This window comes from Hypoxylon fragiforme (genome assembly GCF_022984875.1).
Source record: "Hypoxylon fragiforme strain CBS 206.31 chromosome Unknown GGS25scaffold_5, whole genome shotgun sequence".
NCBI lineage: Eukaryota > Fungi > Ascomycota > Sordariomycetes > Xylariales > Hypoxylaceae > Hypoxylon > Hypoxylon fragiforme.
The window spans coordinates 2,842,656-2,865,450 of NW_026054760.1; the positions used below are offsets into that span (position 1 = coordinate 2,842,656).

At 48.0% G+C, this 22,795-nt stretch overlaps 7 protein-coding genes across 7 annotated transcripts; 4 read left to right on the forward strand and 3 right to left on the reverse strand.

The window, feature by feature from the left end:
- Window positions 1-954: 954 nt before the first annotated feature.
- Window positions 955-3,978, reverse strand: GGS25DRAFT_491886 (acetoacetyl-coenzyme A synthetase). The gene is made up of 5 exons (XM_049261129.1): window positions 3,663-3,978; window positions 3,089-3,601; window positions 2,305-3,021; window positions 1,649-2,248; window positions 955-1,592 (listed from the first exon to the last, which is right to left on the reverse strand). Exons 1-5 carry the CDS (start codon window positions 3,771-3,773, stop codon window positions 1,434-1,436), a joined length of 2,100 nt encoding a protein of 699 aa, XP_049116979.1. The 5' UTR covers window positions 3,774-3,978; the 3' UTR covers window positions 955-1,433.
- A 602-nt stretch (window positions 3,979-4,580) lies between these two features.
- GGS25DRAFT_293195 (uncharacterized protein) lies at window positions 4,581-7,427 on the forward strand. Its single transcript, XM_049257580.1, has 8 exons — window positions 4,581-5,144; window positions 5,199-5,298; window positions 5,350-5,513; window positions 5,572-5,724; window positions 5,780-5,997; window positions 6,060-6,092; window positions 6,154-6,284; window positions 6,370-7,427. Exons 1-8 carry the CDS (start codon window positions 4,769-4,771, stop codon window positions 7,214-7,216), a joined length of 2,022 nt encoding a protein of 673 aa, XP_049116980.1. The 5' UTR covers window positions 4,581-4,768; the 3' UTR covers window positions 7,217-7,427.
- A 298-nt stretch (window positions 7,428-7,725) lies between these two features.
- Window positions 7,726-9,180, reverse strand: GGS25DRAFT_514444 (phosphoserine aminotransferase-like protein; the record flags this gene model as incomplete). The annotated part of the gene is made up of 3 exons (XM_049262992.1): window positions 7,726-7,929; window positions 8,006-8,198; window positions 8,258-9,180. 3 exons carry the CDS (start codon window positions 9,178-9,180, stop codon window positions 7,726-7,728), a joined length of 1,320 nt encoding a protein of 439 aa, XP_049116981.1.
- A 1,981-nt stretch (window positions 9,181-11,161) lies between these two features.
- Window positions 11,162-12,710, forward strand: GGS25DRAFT_491893 (NAD(P)-binding protein). The gene is made up of 2 exons (XM_049261130.1): window positions 11,162-11,705; window positions 11,791-12,710. The coding sequence occupies exons 1-2, from the start codon at window positions 11,366-11,368 to the stop codon at window positions 12,549-12,551; spliced, it is 1,101 nt and encodes a 366-aa protein (XP_049116982.1). The 5' UTR covers window positions 11,162-11,365; the 3' UTR covers window positions 12,552-12,710.
- Window positions 12,711-12,863: 153 nt separating this feature from the next.
- On the forward strand, window positions 12,864-18,271 carry GGS25DRAFT_491894 (Trs120-domain-containing protein). Its single transcript, XM_049261131.1, has 3 exons — window positions 12,864-13,433; window positions 13,497-18,113; window positions 18,178-18,271. The coding sequence occupies exons 1-2, from the start codon at window positions 13,268-13,270 to the stop codon at window positions 17,693-17,695; spliced, it is 4,365 nt and encodes a 1,454-aa protein (XP_049116983.1). The 5' UTR covers window positions 12,864-13,267; the 3' UTR covers window positions 17,696-18,113; window positions 18,178-18,271.
- A 309-nt stretch (window positions 18,272-18,580) lies between these two features.
- GGS25DRAFT_522016 (Asx homology domain-containing protein) lies at window positions 18,581-19,655 on the reverse strand (the record flags this gene model as incomplete). Its single annotated transcript, XM_049264150.1, has 2 exons — window positions 18,581-19,027; window positions 19,149-19,655. 2 exons carry the CDS (start codon window positions 19,653-19,655, stop codon window positions 18,581-18,583), a joined length of 954 nt encoding a protein of 317 aa, XP_049116984.1.
- Window positions 19,656-20,889: 1,234 nt separating this feature from the next.
- GGS25DRAFT_522017 (snare-like protein) lies at window positions 20,890-21,758 on the forward strand (the record flags this gene model as incomplete). The annotated part of the gene is made up of 4 exons (XM_049264151.1): window positions 20,890-20,926; window positions 20,980-21,014; window positions 21,089-21,198; window positions 21,290-21,758. 4 exons carry the CDS (start codon window positions 20,890-20,892, stop codon window positions 21,756-21,758), a joined length of 651 nt encoding a protein of 216 aa, XP_049116985.1.
- Between the last annotated feature and the right edge of the window lie 1,037 nt (window positions 21,759-22,795).

The following is a 22,795-nucleotide window of genomic DNA, read 5'->3' on the forward strand; positions in this document are numbered from 1 at the left end:
TGGAATGCGGACTGGCGCATAGTTACCTACATGTAGCTGTACGTCGTATCAACTGTAATTGATAAGATACGGGAGAAGGTAACTACACATGTACGTTGTAGTGCACAGTGAATCAGTGATTACTAGTGCTCGTTAAGGTGACGCCTTTCGTCAAGACCTCCAGCTCCAACGCTCATTCCTTACATGCATAATACGTATAATACAGCCATCTTCAATCATCAAACCTCCAGATGTCTACTACATATCATGATCTCCCTGATAAGCTAGAATAACACTGAATAAGATAAGAAAGCTGAGAAATGTACCTGATCACATACATTATTACACTACCCGTGGACATTACATGATCAAATTCATCTGCATCTTAAACTACCAACTTGGGAAGCACCGAGGGGAATTGGCCCCGATAACGATAGGTAACTAGACCCTCCCTGCTAAAGTCCGCCCCACATGCACCGCTGGTGCCAGTAAACTCACGAGACGTGCTAATCAACTAGGTTACACGTATTAAGCTACAGGACCTGGTATATATTCCTAATAAGGTCATTGAGCTTATGCAGCTTTATAGAGCAGATGACGATAATGCGAGAAGAAAATTTACAATCGGGAAGATCCTTTAGTTCTCCTTTTATTTCATTTCATTAAATTCATCTTCTTACCTACTATTAGGTAAGTAGTTTGTTTCTTTGACTCCGGCCGTTTCCGGACTACATAGTATGTATCCGAGGTATGTATATACTATACCAGACATGTGCACCTGTGTGTATTTAGACATCGGCAGGTCATGCATTTATACCTACTAGTACGTGTAGTAGAACGAACCTTCTAGTCGAAGGATATTTATATTATTCCGAGATAGATGGATCTTTAATTTCTGTTGCTTCGAATGTGATCGTACCTTCTTCAGTTCAGGTAAGCAGCATACCTACCCTAGGTAAAGGGCAAGTCCAATAATGTGCGGCTAAACCTTAATATTACGTTCGCAATATCAATGATCAATGATGTTACCTACCTATGTAGTAGTAGGTACCTACCCAGTAGGTACAAGTACATATGTAGTATGCAACTGGAACTTTGTAATGCTCCTTGAATCTTTAGTACTACATCTTCCCTAACTATCATGTTGTTCATCACATCAAACACACCAAACACACCAAAGAACCCCTGAGGAATAGAAATGACAACGGATCGATCACCCTTTTGCGTTTATGTTGAATATCGATAGCTACCTAAATACTTTCGTTGATCAAAATATCCCTAAATGTCCATAAATGATACATTATGTGTAAGCGGCACGGGAATTCCGTTATCTTGACATACCCCTATCTTAGAATCGTCCGAGGAAGACTGCATAGGGGTTCTAAGACATGCACGCGTGAAGGCCAAATCATAATCCAGTAGAATCGGTCCGTACTAAACAGTTCCAACCTATTTCACAGCTTTTCTTTGGGCCCAATCAGGTCCTCAACCTTTGCAAACTGGTAATAATAGTCCAAACTCTTAGGATTGAGCAACGTGCCACTTGGCTTGATGATTTGGCCCGAGACAATCTGCTTCACCGGCAGTTCAACTTTCTTGAGGTTGACTGTTGTCTATGATCAAGTTAGCCCAAGAACACCATCATCGTAACACGTAATTTCCCACTTACGGGTATCTCGGGAGTTTCGAACACGTATTTCGGCACATGTCTCTTGGTTAGCTCGCGCCTGATTGCCTCCTTGACTTCATTGACAAGTTTCTTGTTGAATTTGTGGCCTGGCCGCATCAGCAAGAACAGCATCACACTTTCGTCCGTATCTTGAGGACGCCTCTGCCCGACACAAATCGAATCCGCAACTTGATCCGCAAAGTTCCTTTCTAGAACTGAGTAGATCTCCGCAGAACCGAACCGGACCCCACTAGGATTCAAAACCCCATCAGCCCTCCCTAGGAAGTTGATATTCCTGGTGACAGGATGGATCACACAAAAGTCGCCATGCGCCCAGACGTGTTCGTACCTAGCGAAGTAGGCAGAGTGGAATTTGGATCCGGGCACTCCCGCCGGCGTCTTGTCGCCCCAGAGGAATACCGGCACGTTTGGAAAACTAGCCGTGGCGACAAGCTCACCAGGCGTTCCATCTGGCACCGGTTTCCCGGGACCCGGCGGTAGTTGCGAATCATACATTTCTATTTTGACTCCAAGTGAAGGCCCTTGCGTTCCACCTACGTATACCGGAGTGAGGGGATTACCAATTCCAAAGCAGCCAGCCTAGGACAAAAGTCAGTATTCACCCATGTTTGAGAGAATGGATGGTATAGACTCACAATATCAGTTCCACCCGATATGTTGTACAGCTGGACATGAGATGGGAATCCCTTGTCATAAAACCACTCGAATAGCTGTTCTGGAAGCACCATACCAGTGCTCGACACCACTTTTAGATTTGACAAATCGACTAACTCTCTAGGTGAGATGCCGGCCCTCGCAACCTCATAAAGCCATCGGGGGCTGATTCCCAGTTTCGTGACTTTCTGATCAGCAACTAACTTGATAAAGGTCTGTAGATCCGGTTGGAACGGCGACCCATCGTATAATACAACCCTTGAGCCAAGCAGTAGCTGACCAACGCACACAAGATACATGATCCAGCCAGTAGTTGTGTACTGCAGCGAAACGGTGTCGGCGTTGGCGTTTTCGTGAAGGCGAGACTCTTTTGAATAGCTCATAAGGGCGCCACCGACCGAATGCACTATAGCTTTCGGAATACCAGTGGTGCCAGAAGAATAGCAGACTAGGAAAGGGTCGTGAAAGGCGATCCGAACGATGGGTGGTGGAAAAGCTGCGTCACCCTTCTCGATGAACTGGTTCAAAGTCTGAGTCTTGGGAATGCCTCCTATATCCAAGGCATCATGGAAGCGCCGGATCGAAACCATGCCAGAGAATTCGGTGCAGTCTTTCATCCCAGAGATGATATCAGTCATTTTCTGGCGCAGATCTACTCGTTTACCGTTGTATAGCGCTGCATCGTCCATGAAGATGTACTGAAGGGAGTTATTAGCTTGGCAACATGAACTAGGAAAAAAAGCAATAATTCGAATCGGTAGGTACCTTGGGATTGACCTGTATTGCCCTCTGCAAGATTCCCTGGACGCCCATGTCGGTCGAACTGCTGCTAAATAGAGCACCTAGCCAGCCTGCAGCCAGGAAGACGGCCATGGTCTCGACACTATTCGCAGCGACGAGAAATATCCGATCTCCTCGTTTCACGCCGTGCTGATGCATGGCAGAAGCATAGAGGGCAGCAAGTCTTCGAAGTGTCACCCATGTGACATGCCTGATCTCAGTCACGCCCTCCCGAACTTCGGTCAAGGCAATCTTGGTATCTTCCTTTCCCACCTTGCCATGGTGATCTATAGGGTCATCGGGGCCACGAGACCACAAGAGGTTTTCGGTCCAATTGAGGTGTATTCCTTCGAACCAGCGCGGAATGCTATCAATTGGCTTTGTCTCGTCTACTACCTGGGTGTAGGAGCCAGTATGTATGAAGTTGGAATACTCAAAGACCTCGGCATAGAACTCGGAGCGTTTATTGACAGAAAACTGGTATACATCTTGGAAGGTCTTGGGGACCTGTTAGTGGATATGATATAGCTGTGTGGTATGTAATGTTCCATGCGCCCACCTTCAGATTGGAACTGTACTTCTTGTTCAATCGTTGCATGAACTCGTACAATTGCGTCTTTTCGGGATTGGGATGTTCCCAGAGCTTTCTTGGAATAGAAGAAGTCGTCATCTTTACAGGTTCTCAGTCTGAAGCAAGCTTCCTCGGCTTCTCGCGATACTACCTACTACCGGTATGTACTAGGTAGGTGAGATTAGTATTAGAGATTAGGTAGGTCGGTATTAAAGTCGGTCTAGATTAGATACTATGTACACCGAATCCTTACACCTTCAGTTAACTATACGTATTATCTAACGTCACTCCATATGCAATATCCTTTGTTGGGGGTTGGGACTGGAAATAACGGTTACAGAACAGCTCTCGTGACGGTTGATACGCCTAGACGCTCAGACTCCCCTACCTAAATCGGTGGTAGCTAGGGACCTTGGTTAGTGCTGACGGGGTTGGCTGATCTGCCACTAGTAATCGCTGTAGATACCCCGAATCCCACATCCCGCATCTTCCCCAATTCATCTCCGCATCTTCTAGCATCCTTTGTCTTTTGGTCATCTTTTGAAGATACACGATGTGCTCTGGCATGTACACTGTAACGATGTCTATATAGCTGAAGCTACCTACATGTAGGTATGCATATATACCTACCTAGGTGGGTATAGTCATAGGTCTTTGGTATTGCCTAAGCTGATTTCATTACTACCTACCTACACTACGCGTCGCTTTCATCTAAGCCGAGTCGGAAAAATCTTGGACCTATAGCTTCCTTCTCACCCTTTTATATGAAACAAAATCTACACACCTACTTAGGGTATCTTCAGACCATGGCAATTAGTGGAGATCTGGAGAGGAGTTCATCTCTGATATTAGCCGCGAGAGCTCTATCACCCCACGACCCCAAGAGGAACCCCTCATCTTCACCAGCAGCGTTCGCTACTAGATTAACAAGACTAAACCCCACGTAGGTAGGTTGACAAAAGTAGACCCAAAGAACACGACAAGTAGGTAACTTTCACTTTTCTTCTATTATAATTCGGCCACTCCCCAAACTCCATTATTCCATTTCGAGATCGGTGGTTTGATCGTAAATCCTCTTTTTGGTGTTGTTCACGATGGAGCCCAAGACTGGCCTCGTCCTTGGCTACAATGGCACCCACCCCTTTTCCAAGGTAAAGATCTCGGACCGTGCTTCTGTTCAGGAGCTTCTAAAGACTCTTCTCGATCCCCTTGAGCCATTCTTCTCCCCCTTGAAAGCGAGAGTGAAATGCCCCGGTGCAACTGCCGTCAGATTCGATCAAACGGCCTCTGAAGTAGAAGGAATATGCCGACCCCTTTGGGGTCTGGCTTGCCTGTTAGCCGGGGGTGGAGAATACCACGGAGCGGAATGGTGGATTCAGGGGATCAAGTCCGGCACTGACCCCGAAAATCCCGAATACTGGGGATATCCGCGGGACAACGACCAGAGGATGGTGGAAATGTGTCCTCTTGGTACGGTATTGCTCTAAAAATGTAAAACGAAGGCTCCTGCTCATATCTCTTTAGGTTATGCGTTAGCCGTCGCCCCTGGTATCTGGAACTCGTTAAATGGGAAAGAGAGAGAAAATGTGGAAAACTGGTTGGGTAATTCGATCAACGAGAAGAAGTAAAGTCATTTGAGCACACTTCTGGATATGTAAAACTAATGGTAGGCCAGCATGCCCAATACCAACTGGCTCTGGTTCCGCGTGTTTGCCAACCTCGGACTTAAAAAGAATGGAGGAAAGTTCTCTCAGGAGAGACTGGACCGCGATATCGAACATCTAGACACCTTCTACCGCGGTGCTGGTTGGTCAAATGATGGCCCTGAGGGAATCCACCGTAAGACTCAATTCTATCTACAGAACAAATCTAAGTAGATGATGCTAAAATGTGACAGAAATGGACTATTACTCCTCGAGTTTCGCTATCCAGTTCCTACAGCTTCTCTACGCAAAGCTAGCTGGCGAGGATGAGCCAGAGCGAGCCGCCGAGTTCAAGAAACGTGCTCAGATGGTTGCGCTTGACTTGATCCACTACTACGACAACGAAGGCAAGAATTCTTTACGATCTAGCTTACTCATAGAGATCTAATATTGGTTATCTAGGTCGGTCCATCCCGTTCGGCCGCAGCGTAGGCTACAGGTTTGCGATGGTGTCTTTCTGGGGTGCCCTCGCTTATGCTGGAGTTGAGCTCCCTGAGCCCCTTACGTGGGGAATGGTCAAGGGCGTGGTCCTACGGCATTTGAGGTGGTGGCAGACGCAGCCAGATATCTGGAGTCCAAGTGGAACACTGACTATTGGGTACTCGTACCCAAATATGTATGTAAGTAGAACATCACATACCCTCAAGCTGCTTACAACTGGGATAAAACTAACGTTGAACAGATGGCGGAGAATTACAACAGTCCCGGTAGCCCGGTAAGTGACCTCCATGAACCTACCTCCATATATATCCCTCGCAAACTAATAGATGTCAAAGTACTGGGCTTGTCTAGCTTTCATCTGCCTAGCCGTGCCTGCAGACCATCCATTCTGGACATCTGAAGAAGAACTCCCAGGCGATGCCATCCCGAAGATCAAGGAGTTGCCACAACCTGGACATATCACAAGGTAATAAATCTTCCCAGAACACGCACCCCTACCCCTTCTCTTCAAAACCCTCGCTAATTCTACTCTCTTTCCCCCCTTTTCACAGCTACCTCGGCAACCACTGCATGCTCCTCTCCTCCGGCCAAGCCTGCAGCTACCCCATGAAAGGAACGCACGCCAAATACGGCTCCTTCGCCTACAGCAGCGCGTACGCGTACTCCGTGCCCCCGGGTCTCTTCACGCTCGAGCAATACGCGCTCGCCTCACAGCTCGGGTTCTCCGACGACGGCGGCGAGTACTGGAAAACACGACGAATATCTTCATACGCAGGGCTAGAGCACCGCGTCGACAGCAACAGCAACAGCAAAACGCCGGTCCTCGTCTCCATCTGGTCCCCCTACCCCGACGTAACCGTGCGCACGACCCTCGTTCCCCCGGACCCGGCAACGCCGAACTGGCATCTGCGCGCGCACCGCGTCGCCGCGGGCCGCGAGGTCATGACCGCCGACGGCGCCTTCGCCATCTGCAACGCGCGCGCGGCCGACGGGCGCTACCTCGACCCGTACGACGCCTCGACCCACGAGGGCACGCACCCCAAGATCATCGGGAACTACGACCTGAGCACCGCCGAGGGGTGGTCGACGGGCAAGGCGGGGGCGTTTGCCGTGAGCAAGGGGGCTGTTGGGATCAAGGCGCTCGAGCACGGAGGCGGAAAGGGGGCTGTGGAGCGAGCGGCGAACTTGGTCAATGCGGACCCGAACTCGAATCTGATCGAGAGCAGGACGGTGATCCCGACGCTGCAGCATACGGTTGAGAAGGATACGACGGTGTGGTACGTCTCGGCTATCTATGCGAAGCCGTCGGGCGAGGGCGTGGCGAAGGAAACGTACCTTGATGGGTGGGAGAAGCCGCCGCAGATCCCGGCGTGGTTGAAGGCTGAGATGGAGGCTTGAGCTGTGTTATCTTAAGAATTGGCCATACCTTTCTCCTCCTTTTCTTCCTTTTAATTCGAGAGTTTGGAAGAAATGCTTAACCCAGAGAGGTGATGTGAAATGTTATTTAGTTCTAGTTATGACGGTACCTAACTACCTATGTAGGCATGAGTGTAGGTAAGTATTTTATCTATGTACCATGGAATTTTTAATCAACGCGATAAAACTCCTATCATGATGTTGAATGGTGCTTTTAGCCCCATGTATCTATATATCCCCTTTTCTTTTTTTACTTATCCGAGGGATGTGTGATGCGTGAAACACCTAATTCCAAACAAACCTTCTAAGCCCATGATGAAATCGGGCTCAGACCCTTTTCGTTCCACTCCGTCCTACCCAACCACCCACCCCATTGTGATACTTGTTGTTATACCTACCAGAAAATGGCTTTAGTAGAACGGGCGGCGATGTATTCGTACGTGCGTACATACGAGAGGCACATACCCGCTGTTTCACGACCCGCCGATGTTTCATTTGGCTGCCAAAACGATGTCAGGGGCCATTTGCGCAAATTTCTCTATGAAATCTACGAGCTTCAGGGCCCCAGCGAGCGGAATCGAGTTGTAGTTGCTGGCACGGATACCTCCGACGCTTCGGTGGCCTTTCAACCCAGTCAGCCCCTGGGCCGTTGCGCCCTGCAGGAACTTTGCTTCGGCGCCTGCCGTGTCACCACCCTATCATTAGAGTTAGTAGAGCTTCAGGGGAGACACAATAAGGTGAAATGGCGTGGAAGGGTGCATGGGTACTCACTGCAGTTACCCGGAAGCAAATGTTCATCCTGGAGCGTACGGATTTGTCCGGCACAATCTTGTAGATGTTGGGGTATGCCTCCAGAGCGGAGTAGATGGCTTCCGCTTTCTGATTGGCGACTGCTTGCTGGCCGTCGACCTTATCAGGAAACGTGGTGAGTAGCTGTTTTAGTACTTGACCGGCGATGAAGACACTACGATGCATATTAGTACCAGAAACAGATAAATCTCATAAAAGGGGTTGGTAAAATACTCGAAGATGCTGAGTGTGTTGTATAAGCTGTTATTCTTGGCAATGGTCTCATATGAGAAGATAACAGGCGGAACCGGAAGACCAAGTTTCCTCAGGAGGGCCGGGGAAGGCTGTGGGCATGCAGGAGGCAGTAAATTCTTCTTAATGATGACTACGGTTACTCCGGTCGAACCAAGGTTTTTTTGTGCACCGAAAAAGATGACTGAGAATGTCTCAACCGGGATTCGCCTCGACAGGATATTTGACGACATATCCGCAACGACGATAGGGGCTACGCCGTTCGAATCGGGACCTAAAGACTTGGGGAATTCGGGGAACTCAACACCATCTACAGTCTCGTTGTCACAGTAGTATACCATGGCGGCCTCCTTGGACAGTTTCCAGGCACTCTCATCCGGTATCTTGCCGAATTTCCCATCGTTTACAGTTCGAGAATCAACAGCCAGGTTGGTGTATTCAGGGCCTAGCAAACGGCCAGCTTCTTGGTAAGCCTTTAGAGACCAGCCGCCTGTTACTAGGTAGTCTAGCTTTAAGTCGGTATCAACGGCCTTTTTGAGCCTTGATACGAGTTCTTCCGAATCGGCTCCTTCCTCGCTTTGGGCGCCCATCTGCTTCAGAATCTCGACCTTTTTTCTGGCCACCCAAGCGCCCACAAGGTTATAGACAGTAGCGGAGAATTCGCCACTTCCACCACCCTGCATGAAGAGCACCTCATAGTCATCAGGGATATCGAGATAAGTGGCTAGATCAGCCTTTGCTTGGTTGATGATGTCGGCAGCATATTGAGAGCGATGTGAGTGTTCAGCAATGCCTAAGCCTGTATCCTTGTAATTCAAAAGAGCTTCGGCGGCATGCGCAAGAACGGGCGTGGGAAGCAGTGCTGGCCCGGCACCAAAGTATGTGATGTCAGCCCTGGAGGGCATTGTATGAGATTTGAAAGGGTAAAGATGTTTGAAAATAATGACGGGGAAAAAATCCTGTGAGTAGAGAAAGTATCGGAATAGAGTCAAGTTTTCTCAGTAGGATTTATATGTATAAGGCTGAGTCATCTGGCTACCTATCCCAGGTAGGCTAGTACTAGTATTAGTATGAGATGAGATGCACGTGAGGGAAAAAAAGAAGAAAAAAGAAGAAAAGCAGTAGAGTCAATTCCAGTGGCATACCATGCTAATGATCCATGGATGATGTATCTACCTAGGTTACATAGTACCTACCCAGGGCCCAGGCTACAGGCTAGGCTACCCAAGGTAAATATTGTTAGTACTTCGTAGTTACATAGTAGTTGGCAACTGATATCAGCTGACAATAGCTTGGAATTGTAAGGTCTTTCCCCGACGTCGGACGGGACTAAAAAAGTATTTAAATCTCAACCGCCGTCCTTTCTCCAACGCACTATATTAATCCATACACTAAAGGCTATGAATAACACCAATCGTATGCTTGCTATACTTGATGACCTTCAACGTTCAATGTTGGGAAAATAAACATCATCGGTTTTGTCAGGTAGTTTGAATCTTACTAGGTACCTAGGTAGTCTTATGGATGTGACCCTCATACATATGTATGTAAGCAATGAACACCTACTACCTACATATATAGCCTACCTCATGTACTGTAACTATATCCATGGATATCTCGCGAAACTCTACATACTAAGGGTCGGTAGGATTGTAAGCAATATTAGCCAAGGTTTCCCCAGATTTGGCTAACCTAAATAAAAGAGGGTACTACTATGTATAAAAAACGGTCCATGGTAGCAATATGGTACTATTAGGTAAGGTGTCACATACTACACAGTAGGTATTGCATGGCGGTTGTGATGTCCGAGATGGCTGCCGAACTACAGACAGTGTCAGACACTACCTGGGTACTATGTAGGTTACAGTAGGTAGCTGGCAATACTACCTCGGCCGCGACGAACGCCCCGAGAACACCAATCGTGGAAGGTTAGCACCCGACAGGCCAATCCATCTTTATTATTACTCAGTCATGACTGGGCATAGATTAGGTAGGTGATGCTTGACATTAGCTTCTTAAGTCTGGTAACCAACCGAATTTGTCCATAGTAGGCTGCTTGTCAGTTCACCTTGCATTGACTTAATTCTTCATACCTCCAGGGCTACCTACTACCTACTACCTACTACCTACTACCTACCTAGCATATACTTCCGACTTATGTAGACAACTGTGCATATTGACACCTGTAATATGACTACATACCTCCCTAGGTATGCAGCGGGGTCAATGATATTCCCTAGTTCTTTTTGCTCGTGCCGTGTCGGGATCTACCAACTGCCGGATGAGGCGCGGGACTCGACCTTGAAGGCGAGGTAGTCTGATCAGTATGTACAAATGTAGGTTGGTTATTGAGTAGGTTAGGTAGGTAGTATGTGTATGATGATGACCTACATATACATACGTGATCTGTCTTCCTATCTAAGTATATATATGTAGTATTTAAATACGACAGCATAATACTAGGCACGACTGACTGCTTTAGGTATAAACTTACCTCTTCTTCTTCTTCTTCTACTATTGTTAAACGTGAAGTGTTTTGTCTCATTTCACTTGTGTCATGTTGATGGGAAAGGGGGCTCTGTCGACAAAGAGTCATCAACTCTCGGTTGTCATCTTTTCTCACTTCGATCGATTGCGTTTTTGGTATTCTGAATTGAGTTGTGATAAGATCAGTGTTTAACTATTGATATATTCGCGATTTGCAACAATCCTTATTTTTGTCTCTTCTTTGTCTTCGTTGAGCGAAAACGAGAAGGTGAAGAAGTAGACCTATAAGAGAGGTGGAAAAAGGAAAAAGGTGGAAATGTCAGAGAGGAAGGTGGTTGAGTCGTCAGGGCCAGCACGACATTCGCATACCGTTCCTGCAGCATCTTTCCGTGCGTGCATCCGTCAAGCTAAGCAAGCCCCTACCTACCTACCTACCTACCTACCTACCCTCCTTACCTACGCAATACCTTGTTCCTTACCTAAACTCTTTTTCTTCTTATCAAGAATTTATTTTAGCTTTGTTCTATATTCCCACGTCGCATCGCTTCATTACTTTTATTATACCCCCTAAATTTGTTCGCGTTGCTGTTGTTGCTGTAACTAATGAATCGTGTTGTAGCAACACACAATTCCCCGCGAACATGGTTCATAACTTCGTCATTGACCCCTCTGATTGTTCGATTAATAAGGCAGCTGCTTACCCACGGTGACTATGTCGTGGCTTGCCTGCCACCCAACGAAATCGAGCATGAGGATCGCAGCGCCGAGTTTCGTGAACTCGTTAACGAGTGTAAGAGCAACCGCAAAGATCGGGAGGGGTGGAAGGACCGCATTCGGAGCATACGCTGTGATGGTCGCGTTATGGGTCAATGCAGTGCTGCAGTGGCGGAGGCAAAGCATGTCTTTGGTCGCATAGATATTCTATTGTGCTGCACATCTGAAGGTATGCAATTTCATCTTCTTTCATGTGTTATATGTGCTATACGTGTTATACACTTGCGTGGGGCAAATTGTTGATCTCCTAACAGCTATCGTGGGAACTGTGGAGGAGCTTTCTACGACGCCGGCAACGCAAAACTTAGTGCGCGATCAATTTGAGACTATCTTCTTTTCACAGGTGAACTTCATCAAAGCTTCGCTTCCGACCTTTCGCGCACAACACACCGGACATATAATGATTCTCACGAGTCTAGGCGGGCACATAGGCACACCTGCAATGCCTATATATACAGCGGCAACATGGGCGCTTGAGGGGTACTGTGATTCACTAGCTTACGAGGTTGCGCCCTTTAATATCAAAGTAACGGTAGTGCAGCCCCATAAGGAGACTCAATCCTTGACTAACAAAATTGTCTTTGCGCCGTCACTACCGTACTACGACAGTGAGAATAATCCGGCACCGAGCGTTAGAGACATGCTCACAAACGTGCTCAATCTGAACCCGGAGACAGCCCTGGAGCCCTCGGAGACGGAGATCATCCAGAGATACCCGAAGCTCCCTCCATCCGCAATAGATCGGTTGGTGAGTGAGACAGTTCATGCACTTACTGCTATTGGCGGACATGAAAACCCGCCGGCCCGGCACATTGTTGGATTTGAGGGGGCCGAGGCCGTAAAAGAGAAATTAAAAACAGTGACAGAAGAATTAGAAGACTTTGTGGAAGCAAGTGTAGCTGTGGACATTTTTGAGTCGGAGCTGAAGAACGAGGCTACGCAAGGTAAAGTCAAGGCTGAAGGGAAAGCTGAAGGAAAAGCTGAAGGAGCTGAAGATGTTACAGCATCTGGATAGTATAAATATCCAATTATTTAAATAGGAACGACCTGATATCGTATATGTACCTAACCAGGTAGCCATTGTCGTTTGCCATTGAGTGCAGTGTGTGTCACTGTGTGTTTGTATTTAAACTTCGGTCTACTAGGTAGTAAACTTAACATGTTGAGCGTTGAAGACTTGAAGTACAACACATGCATGTACCTGAGTACATAAAGGACGCAGGTTAGGTACATGCTACATAGTTACCTACATCCATGTTCAATAAACCCCGGACTAAACTTACTCTTTTCGGATGATCCCTGTTTATCACTCCCGACTCTGATTGGTCTGTGACCCTAGAGAGGCGCACGAGGCTCAGGAGCTTGGAACTTTGGGCTTCGCATCGTCATTCCTAAGTTCCTTTTTTTTTCATCTTGGAACGAATATCACTTCTGAATATGGTATTCGCATATCCGGCGCATACTTCAAGCTCGAGCATCTGAATTGAAAATCTACGAGTACCTTGGCTGTTTGGTATTGACTCTGGTCACTTGCCTGTGCAAAGTCGAACATCCAAGCACTCGAACGCAACACAATATCGAACGACGTTTGCGACGCATACAAAACTCTTGCGAAAGACCTAAACGAACTATTTTCTCCTTGGTATCTGCCTTCTCTGTTTAATACCTGCGTAGGGAGATAGGTATGCGGTTGCTCTGCCATGTTACTCTAGGGTCGAGACAGATGATAGGATGAGCTTGGACTCTACAATACCCATCGCTCCGGCGAGGGTAAGGGGACTGGTTTTGCCCGTCGGCCAGATCAAGCGAGACAGATTCTCCTCTTTCGTTCAGAGACTGAATGAGGAGCATGTTGTTCATCTTCGCGACATCAGCGCCGATGGGCGACCGAATCGGAGTAAGCTTCCCTTGTCTTGCGCGAGCTCGATGCACTAGACTGACTATTACCTCCCCCCTTCAGATATGTTTTCTCCCCTCGCCTTTCCAGACGGTGCTATATTCTACGATCTAATTACCTACGTACCACCTCCGTCACACCTCTCTCTAACCCCCTTCGAGCTATTCCGTGATCCTCTTGTTCTTATTGCTATCGCCGACGGACAGGAGCTCGAAAGCGTGGCGTTTAACAAAAGACAGTCAGCCAACGGTTATGCGCCTACTATGGTCGAGAGGAACATCAGGACTCTCTACCAAGAACTTGAAGATCTGAGAGATACATACCCCAAAATCCTCGCGCATCAAGTCCTGGTTTTCGATTATGCGCCACATGCTGATAATACAATTCCCGTCCCCGAAGGTATTAAAACGGTACCACCGCTGGAAAATTCTAAGAGGACTACAATAAAAACCATAATGTGTGATATATCTTCTCTGTTACTAGCGGAGATGACAACTCTTGCCAAGTCCTTTGAGGGTATGACTGTTATAGACTCCCCCGGTCAAGCTCCCACAAAACCAGGCCTGCTGGACGAGACGAAACCGACAGTGCGACGAAATTCACAATATGCTACACCTACTGTTACGAGGTCGGCATCTGCCAGTGGTGCCGCCGATAGGAACCAGGCTAGAATGTCGATGCCAGCACCTTTCAAATCACTTCCCTTTGGATCAAATAGCTCAACCCCCTCGCCGCGCCCTTCAACTCCTGTTCGTAGTGGTTTATCCAACCCACCCACTACATTGGAAGATTTGTCAAATGGAGATGGAAGCAGCAGCGAAGCAACAAACCCAGAACCACAGACATCAAATCGGCCTGGCTCTGCTGGGGGTACGAAAGTGGTCAAAGAAGACAGGGTCTTCATGCAAGGCTTTGGGTCTGGTGGGTTTAGCGACAGATGGAGGAATAAAGGTCGAGGACGATCGACAATAGTTGTAGCGTCTTTATACCTTCAGGCTGGTCGGTGGACTGACGCATTAAAGGAGCTCGTTGAAGGTGCAACCGTCGCCAAGTCGATGAACGACCACTTATGGCATGGCAAAGCACTAGAACTCATCACCATCTGTCTACTCTTACTGGGCTGGGTTGGCGTAGAGTTTGCAGTCCCTACGATATGCTTGCCAGCCAACGACAAGTCCATTAGCAGCATATCCAAAGGACCGGATTCCGAGGAGGGAGATGCTCAACAACCAAAACACCTGCGGAACTTCCAGAACACCTTGCCCGACTTGTTGGAGAGAATAATAGGACTATATTCAAGGATATCTGGGGAACAACTTCCTCCCTTGCCACTATCTGAGGCTACAGTCCGATTCTCCAGTTTGCTCACGGCCCTTCACTTATGCGAGGGCAGGCTAGACAAACGAGCATTAGACAGCATAGTTCTCGGCAAATTGCCTATAACAACTCTCACCACATCACCTCGTCTCACGATTACACCACCCCGTTCACAAATTGCAACTATGTTGTTTAAGGCTTTCCCGTCTTCCGCCCCCGAACTGCTCACCACTGTAGATCGTGCAATTATTCTTGGCGGTATTGCATCTATTCTGGGGTTATTAGGGTTTCAACGGAAGAAAGCTTTGGTTGTACGAGAATTGGTATCCGTGTTGATCGGAGGGCTAGTTGAAGCGAGAACACGGGGAGCTGCCGAGGTTGGCATCCATCCAGCAGCCGGCCTAGTAGCCTTGAATGCTGCTCATAGTCATGGCAAAGGAGCAGGAGCTCTTGAGCTTGGTGAAGGAGATATAGAACATGGAATCGACGCATTTCTCGGGCTGCTATGCAAAACCTACGGAGTGATCGAATTCGATGATGTCGTTCGTAGGCCTTCTCACGTCACGTCTCTGGCGAGTGACACAGATGGAAGCGTCATTCTGAGAATTGAGAGTCAATCCTCCGCTAGACAGTTCGGGATTAATAATATCAAGCTCAACATTCTTCGAGCTTGTATAAACTTTTCTGAGGCTTTACCAGATTTCAATGGAGTACTAAAATTCTCCAGCGACCTGCTGCGCACTGCCGGAAGCGGAGTTGCACCAGGGCCGCGTCGGGAAGATGCAGCCCCTATAATCTCGAAGGACGAGCAAGTTAGGCTAGTGACTAACATCACAAAGACGGCTGGATTGTCAGAAAGATTAGGGTTGGGAAATTTGACTGCGGAATACTGGGATGAATTCCTTGTCCGGGAGATTACGCTGGATGCCTTGCCACCAACGAGGACACCCGTACCACATTCTAAGAACGTCTTACCAGGTGTGACAGCCGCGCGCTCCTCACAAGATGTGAACCCCTTCATCTATAACCCGTTCATAAGAGCAGATACGGTAGAAGTGGAAAGGACACTTGTTTCCGGCGAAGTGGCGTCTTTCAGGATAACCCTTCAAAACCCATATGAAGTCGATGTGGACATCGAAAGCATTAGGATGGATGCAGAAGGGGCCGAATTTGAATCCTCGGTAGCGAGCACAATAATAGGACCGTATCGAACACAAATCTTGAAACTTTCCGGAACACCTAAAGCTGCCGGCCACCTAAGGATTACGGGGGCTATCGTGAAAGTACGCGGATGCCGCGAGAGGAGATTTCCCATCTTTCCCCAGCCATGGGCTCCCGACACAGAAACCAAGATCAAAGGGATCGGACTGATGGCATTGGAGAAAAACAAAAAGCTACCTTTTCCCGGGCCCCTTTTGAAACCTGACAGCATTGGATTAAGCGTTATTCCCGCTCAACCTGTTGTTGTCATCAAATCTACGAGCCTCTTCCAATCCTCAGTGATGATTTTAGAGGGTGAGCGGCAGGTATTTTCTGTAACTTTACAAAATCTCTCCACATCTACGCCGGCAGACTTGCTGCTTTTCTCCTTTCAGGATTCCACCCAAGGTCCTCTACAAACCGCTTTAACGAGTAGAGATGCCACGCCCGCAGAGCTCTACGAATACGAGCTTATTATTGCGAAAAAACAAGCCATGAGGTTACGCAAGATTGATGATTCCAAGAGGTATATCGCTCCGGGCGGCACGGCAACCTTTGAGTTCGAGATTCTCGGAAAGCCTGGCCTCACCACCGGGACAATCCAAGTTGACTACGCACATCTTGGCGTACCACCAGCAGAAATCATCGAGCAGTTCCATACTCGTCAAGTATGTCTCGATCTAACTATCACCGTCAATGCTAGCGTGGAACTTGCTAGGATGGACTTCTTGCCTATTCAAGGGGAAGTGCCTGGTCCCATCTGGACTCGTTTAGGCGCAGAGGAGCCGGCAGCTGAAGAGACCGCTTCACTATCTGACGAAGAGCATTGTTTGTTATTGTTGGATCTTCGAAATGCTTGGCCAAGCGATATGCAGGTTTGTCTCAAATCGGACAACGGCATCGTGATCCAAGAACACATTCTTCCAGGCAATACGAATCGCATCATTTTCCCAGTTCGGAGGGTCTACATAGATGATCCCCATGCATCCATTCCAGCACTCAACCCTTCGCGACAACGCCAATTTGTGGTCAGCAGCAGTAAAATCACACCCGACATAGAACGAGCCAACCGGGAAGCCTTTTGGTACCGAGAGAAAATTCTAGAAAGACTCTCGGGTTCCTGGAAGACTGTGTCAGGCCCAGCTAGAGAAGGTACTGTTGAGTTACGAGGCATACGTCTCGCACCCCGTATGATCGAAGCGATTAAGATCGACGAAGTCGGCATCGACATAGCCGTCGAGGACTTGCCAAAAACAGAAGCAGAAACCCCCCCACAGGAAACGAAGAAAGAGCAGGATAACGCGATCTTTGTGGACGAGTTTGCCCAAATCAAGGTCACTGTCACGAACCGGATGGATGAGCCTATATACCCGAGTCTCCGTGTAATGCCGGCGTTGTGCCACCGCCCGCTCAACATCGCCCTCGACTTTACGCGCAAGTTCGCCTGGAACGGGACCATGCAACAGACGCTCCCCCTGGTCGGGCCCAAGTCCAAAACGGAGGTCGTCATCGGTTTCACGCCGCTGTGCCGCGGCGAGTTCGAGATCGGCGCCAGCGTCGAGGAGACCCAGCTCTGGACCCCGCCTCTGAATGTCAGGGCGGAGGATTCTTCTGCTCCTCAACCACCCCCGCGAAGGGAGAGGTCGGAGACGGAGATCATGATGGATGCGGTGCTTGGTGCGAAACAGAGGCGCATATGGCACTGTAGACGGCCGTGTCTTGTTCGTGTTCGCGATCGGGATTGAGGGTAGGCAAGAGGAGATGAGTTGGCCAGTTGGGCTGGTGTGGTTTAGGTCGGGTAGAGAGAGATGGATCTGTGTAGGTACCTGCCTGCCTGCCTGCCTGCCTCGGCATGTGTGAGTGAGAGAATGTGTGCGTGTGTGTATGGGCACGCGTAAGAGCGAGAGAAGGTGTGCTATAATCGGTGAAAAGGAGAGGCCAGCTAGCAATGCTGAGGGAAATAGAAAAGACGTACAAAATACGACGACTTGTAGGTACAATACCTACAATATCTACCTACTTAGTATTATATTGAAACTTAACGATCGATGGCTACCTACTTGCCTACCTACTTGCCTACCTACTTTACCTACCTAGGTAGAAGCATCTGAATGAAAAGCAAGAACTCGAATGAAATTGAATGAAATGGAATATTCATAATAGGTTCGATACACGCGTGTCGCTTCATCAGTATACTTACCATACTGACCATACTTATCGTACCTAGGTAGCCTAGGGCTTTTACCAAAACAGCGTCGACGAAGGATTACGGGCGTAGATAGCCAGGTAGTTATAATACGGAAGAAGAGACCACGAGGGTTAGTGAATTGATTTCATTTCATTTCATTCCATGACTGCGTTGTTCTCATTTGCCTAGAATACTGCTCGTAGGTACCCGTAGTGTATGTAGTATACGACTGTGCTTTCAAGTTAAAGCATCGAGTACGTTCGATCCGATACACAGTAATTCCATCGTGCCAGCCATGCAATATTAATCATCATCGTTGAACATTGAGAATGCTTGGAAGTTAAGCGTCCATTCATCATCATTACTCATTCCGACTGCTGCTGCTTGCCCTTGGGGTTTTTATGTGTTTGCTTAGTCTGTTAGACATACACAAACACCATGATTAAACACCAGAAGCACCAGCATCATCATCATCATCATCGTCAACGGCCATCTCTTGATCCTCATCATCACCAGCCTCGGCCTCGTTCTCGTTCTCCGTTTCCTTCTCGTTGCCGTTCTCCTTCTTGTCCGGCACCATCAACGGAACGCCCCAATCCTCCTCGAAGCGTTCAGCGAGGTAGTCATGGTACTCGCCGGCCTGGCGCATGGTGTGGGCGACACGGGCCTGGCGGATCCACTCGGGGTCGTGCCAGCCCTTGGCGAGGTTTGCGCTGTAGCGCGCGGCGTCAGCGCGGAAATTGTCGTTGTTGCGAAGAGCCTGGAAGTCCGGGCGGGCGTCTTCGGTTCCGGCATCTATGATCTCCGTCTCATCCGGGAACTTGGCAAGGATGGACTTCTTCTCCTCGGCGTTGAGGACGTCCCAGGCCTCGGGGCGGAGGAGGAGGTCCTAGATGGGGGATGATGTTAGTAAGTTGAGTTTATAAACGGGGGGTTGTAAGTGTGAGTTTAAGTATAAGGTGAAAAAGAAGGCAGGAAGATGAGAGATTAGCGACTTGGTAGGTACTTACTCGAAGATTGACATTGGCCAGAGGGGCTCGCGGGTTCGTGAGCATCTCAATCGGGTCGTCGTACTTTGATTTACCCTTTCGAGAGCCAGCAGCAGTAGCAGCAGACTCGTTGGCGACGGCCTTGCGCTTCTTAACAGCAGGCTTCTCATCGGTAACGACCACTTCATCCTCAACCTGGTTGTCGCTCTCCGCATCTTCCATCTTGACGTCTTCCTCATTCTTGACAACCGGAGCACGACGGGTACGGGATTTCCACTTCTCCATGATTATTTTGACGACGTCGTCTTTATCAGTGTGATCAGAGCTCATTTCATAAGGATCGTAGTCCTTGTCCTTGCCCTTGGCGTCTGTAGCTTTCGCGGACTTTTTGCCACGGTTAGCTAAGGCTTGAGAAGAGGAAGACTTATGAGGGTCAGCATTCTTCTTGGAAAGGTGAACTTTCGGTTTCTTGGCCTTGCCGGGCTTCGTTGAAGCCTCAGCAGTGAGCTTGCGCTTTCGTGGAGCCATGATTGGTGCTGGCGAAGCGGGAAGTGAAAAGTGAGGGTGGGAATGGAAGTGAAGGTGTAGGTAGAAAGAGAGGAGGAGGAGGAGGAGGAGTAGGAGGAGGAGAAGAAGAAGAAGAAGAGCAACATTTGTGTTTGTAAATACAGGGAACTTACGAGATGTATGTGAGACGAGGAATCGACTGAATCGACTGAATTGACTGAATTGACTGAATCGACTACCCACTGGACACCGAATGGTAGTATCTTATACAGTACATTCGGTTGACCTAGCTCATCGTGACATGAGCACGTTGAGGATCGAGCAACGGTGAACTTAAGGAGGGGATTGATAAAGGAAGTGTCATTAGATAAGATGACAACCTGGGATGTTTCAAGCTGCTACCAGTTAATTACTTGTCTTGTCTTGGAAAGTGTTTGTTTTCTTTGATATAAGCTTCAAGGCAATGTATGTGTATGTTATATACAGCATTATAGAGGTCAAGTCAAGGCTGCGGTAGAGGCAGGTGTGTGGTGTGTGGTGTGTGGTGAGTGGTGTGTAAGTGAAGAGGCATCAAATATAGTACCTAAGTACCTAGTAGTTACTGTACAGTGCCCTAAAGGGGAAATATCGACATGTCGGAATTAGCCGATAGGTGGATTGTGGGAGGTACTTCAATGCTGTACTTCTACTAGAGCTTCGTTAACTTAATCTTCATTGGACAGATCATCTAGTTTTACCTAATCCTTGCTACAAGCATGTGCTTGTGTACCTACTACCTACACTAATTCCCTGACGTTGCATTACTGCATTACTACATAGTAGATACATAATCTAATACATTCAATGTTCTTTCAACTCGACAACGGACAACATTGAACCATTAAACAAGTAATTACAAGTAATTACAAGAGTAACAACCGGGACAATATAACATCATTCCTCCAATAACCACTTACCATTGATTACACTGAATTCGAATACCGAAATAAATAATCCAGCGAGGCCGGCATAGTTCATTCGACAACCTTACCTACCTACCTACCTAGCTGCTTAATAGTATTTATATGTACGATAATATCCACGAGCTTCAAGGGTTGGTACAAACAAGTACATGCCTTGTAGACACGTACACTACTACATAGTAGATACTATCGCGACCTCGATCTATGTGCTACATACATAGCGTGCGACAGCACCTACCAACTTGATACAGTATAGTCGGAATAATTGGAAAGGAAAATATTGAATCGAAAAGATGATTAGATCGACACAGATAGCCAGGTTGGGCGATGGTGCGTAGTATACCTGATACCTGAGTTTGGAATCCAGGGCTGATAATACCTAGGCTTGATGCTATGCGCATCTGTCGACGACGAACAAGTATGTTGCCGCTTAATCCACCATACCAGACATCCCCTCGACCCTCCCATACTGACCAATTCACCACCCGGTAGACAGAGTCCTCCCTCGCCGAAGTAAAGTCACAAATCAAACTCGTACTACGAAGACTAAACCGCAATGCCGAACAACAAGCCAGCATCGAGAGCGGGAACTACACGATACAGTATGCGCCATCCCTATACCCACCTACCTGCCTAGATACCTACCTAGGTATATATAGAAATCTAGCTCGCTAACCAGGCCCCATCAAACAGCTACACGATCGCAAACGACATAGTCTACATCTGCATCTGCGAGCGCTCGTACCCCCGCAAGCTAGCGTTCACGTACCTGTCGGACCTCTCGGCCGAGTTCGCGCAGTCGCATCCCCCGCAGCAGCTGCACTCGCCGACGCTGCGGCCGTACGCCTTCATGGAGTTCGACACCTTTATTACGCGCACCAAGGCCCTGTACGCCGACGCCCGCGCCACCCAGAACCTCGACCGCCTCAACGACGAGCTGCGCGACGTCACCAAGGTCATGACAAAAAACATCGAGGACCTCCTCTACCGCGGCGACAGCCTCGAGCGCATGGGCGAGATGAGCTCCCGCCTCCGCGACGACAGCCGCAAGTATCGCAAGGCTGCCGTCAAGATCAACTGGGACCTGCTCATCAAGCAGTACGCCCCCATCGGCGTCTTTGTCCTGATCGTCTTGCTATTTATCTGGTTCCGGTTCTTTTGATTAATACCTACCTAGGTTAGGTGCCTTGGGTACCTACATACCTATCTACCTATCTACCTGTATCCCTATGCCGCGACCCCTTTACATATGAAGAAGAAGAAGAAGAAGAAGCAGGTTTTGCTTGGCCATGTGAGAGAAGGAGGAGGAGGGAGAAAGAGATTAATTAAGATGTACATACCGACTATCTATATACCTACCACTTAATAGGTATCAGCGGCAGAACGCAGAAAAGTATTTCTACCTGTGTAGGTAGGTAGGCAGATCGCAAACGGGACTCGGGAGTATGGTGTAGTGTGATTTAATAAAACATGAACATCAAACACTCAAATACAGATACGAGCCTGAGCCTCACGATAACAGTAGTCGGCCCCCCTTACCTTACTTTACACACTACATATCTAGATAGCCTATCTACCTACATAACCCAAAGATCGACCTCACTCCGCTCTTAGTAATACTTACATCGTGGCTGTGTTCAATGTTGTTGTTATCTGCTTCTTAGGCACCTACCTACGTTCGTATTGACTGACTGGTATTACTTAAACTCCCTTTACAAATAAAAAGGGGGGCTTATTAGTAGTCGATCATCTTCTATTTCATCTTCCTCTTCTTCTATGACAAGACAGAGCACACACGCCATAAACTCCTATGCTCGCTCTCTTTGCTTCTTTTTTTTTCATCTCCTGACCGATGGCTTTGAAATCTTCAATATATCTATCCATCCATCCATCCATCCATCCATCCGTTCCATGTGGCATTACGCTCCATCCCAATGAATGAGTTTCAAATCAAGCAAAACAAAGCAACCAACCAAAAACCCAAAATCAAGGTCAAGGACAAAAAAATCGAAGTCGAAAAGCAAGTCTTCAACCTCCCATCCCTTATCCCCTACCCTTCTTCCCTTCTAAAACCTTTGGAACGCCATGGCCACAAAATTTGCATGATGTATGTAAGAGTTCCCGGAACCCTGATTCCTCGAAACCAAAAACCTCCCCTTCACATTTCTTTATCCTCCCTTCCCTACCTCTCCTCCTCCT

Bases quoted from the DNA above. Each gene is read 5' to 3' on its own strand.
- GGS25DRAFT_491894 (XM_049261131.1), top strand. From the start codon at position 13,268: ATGAGCTTGGACTCTACAATACCCATCGCTCCGGCGAGGGTAAGGGGA. The intron at 13,434-13,496 runs GTAAGCTTCCCT...TCCCCCCTTCAG, and splicing joins CGATGGGCGACCGAATCGGA to ATATGTTTTCTCCCCTCGCC.
- GGS25DRAFT_491893 (XM_049261130.1), top strand. From the start codon at position 11,366: ATGAATCGTGTTGTAGCAACACACAATTCCCCGCGAACATGGTTCATA. The intron at 11,706-11,790 runs GTATGCAATTTC...ATCTCCTAACAG, and splicing joins ATTGTGCTGCACATCTGAAG to CTATCGTGGGAACTGTGGAG.
- GGS25DRAFT_491886 (XM_049261129.1), bottom strand. From the start codon at position 3,773: ATGACGACTTCTTCTATTCCAAGAAAGCTCTGGGAACATCCCAATCCC. The intron at 3,022-3,088 runs GTACCTACCGAT...AACTCCCTTCAG, and splicing joins CAATACAGGTCAATCCCAAG to TACATCTTCATGGACGATGC. The intron at 2,249-2,304 runs GTGAGTCTATAC...CTTTTGTCCTAG, and splicing joins TATCGGGTGGAACTGATATT to GCTGGCTGCTTTGGAATTGG.
- GGS25DRAFT_293195 (XM_049257580.1), top strand. From the start codon at position 4,769: ATGGAGCCCAAGACTGGCCTCGTCCTTGGCTACAATGGCACCCACCCC. The intron at 5,725-5,779 runs GCAAGAATTCTT...TTGGTTATCTAG, and splicing joins CCACTACTACGACAACGAAG to GTCGGTCCATCCCGTTCGGC. The intron at 6,285-6,369 runs GTAATAAATCTT...CCCTTTTCACAG, and splicing joins CAACCTGGACATATCACAAG to CTACCTCGGCAACCACTGCA.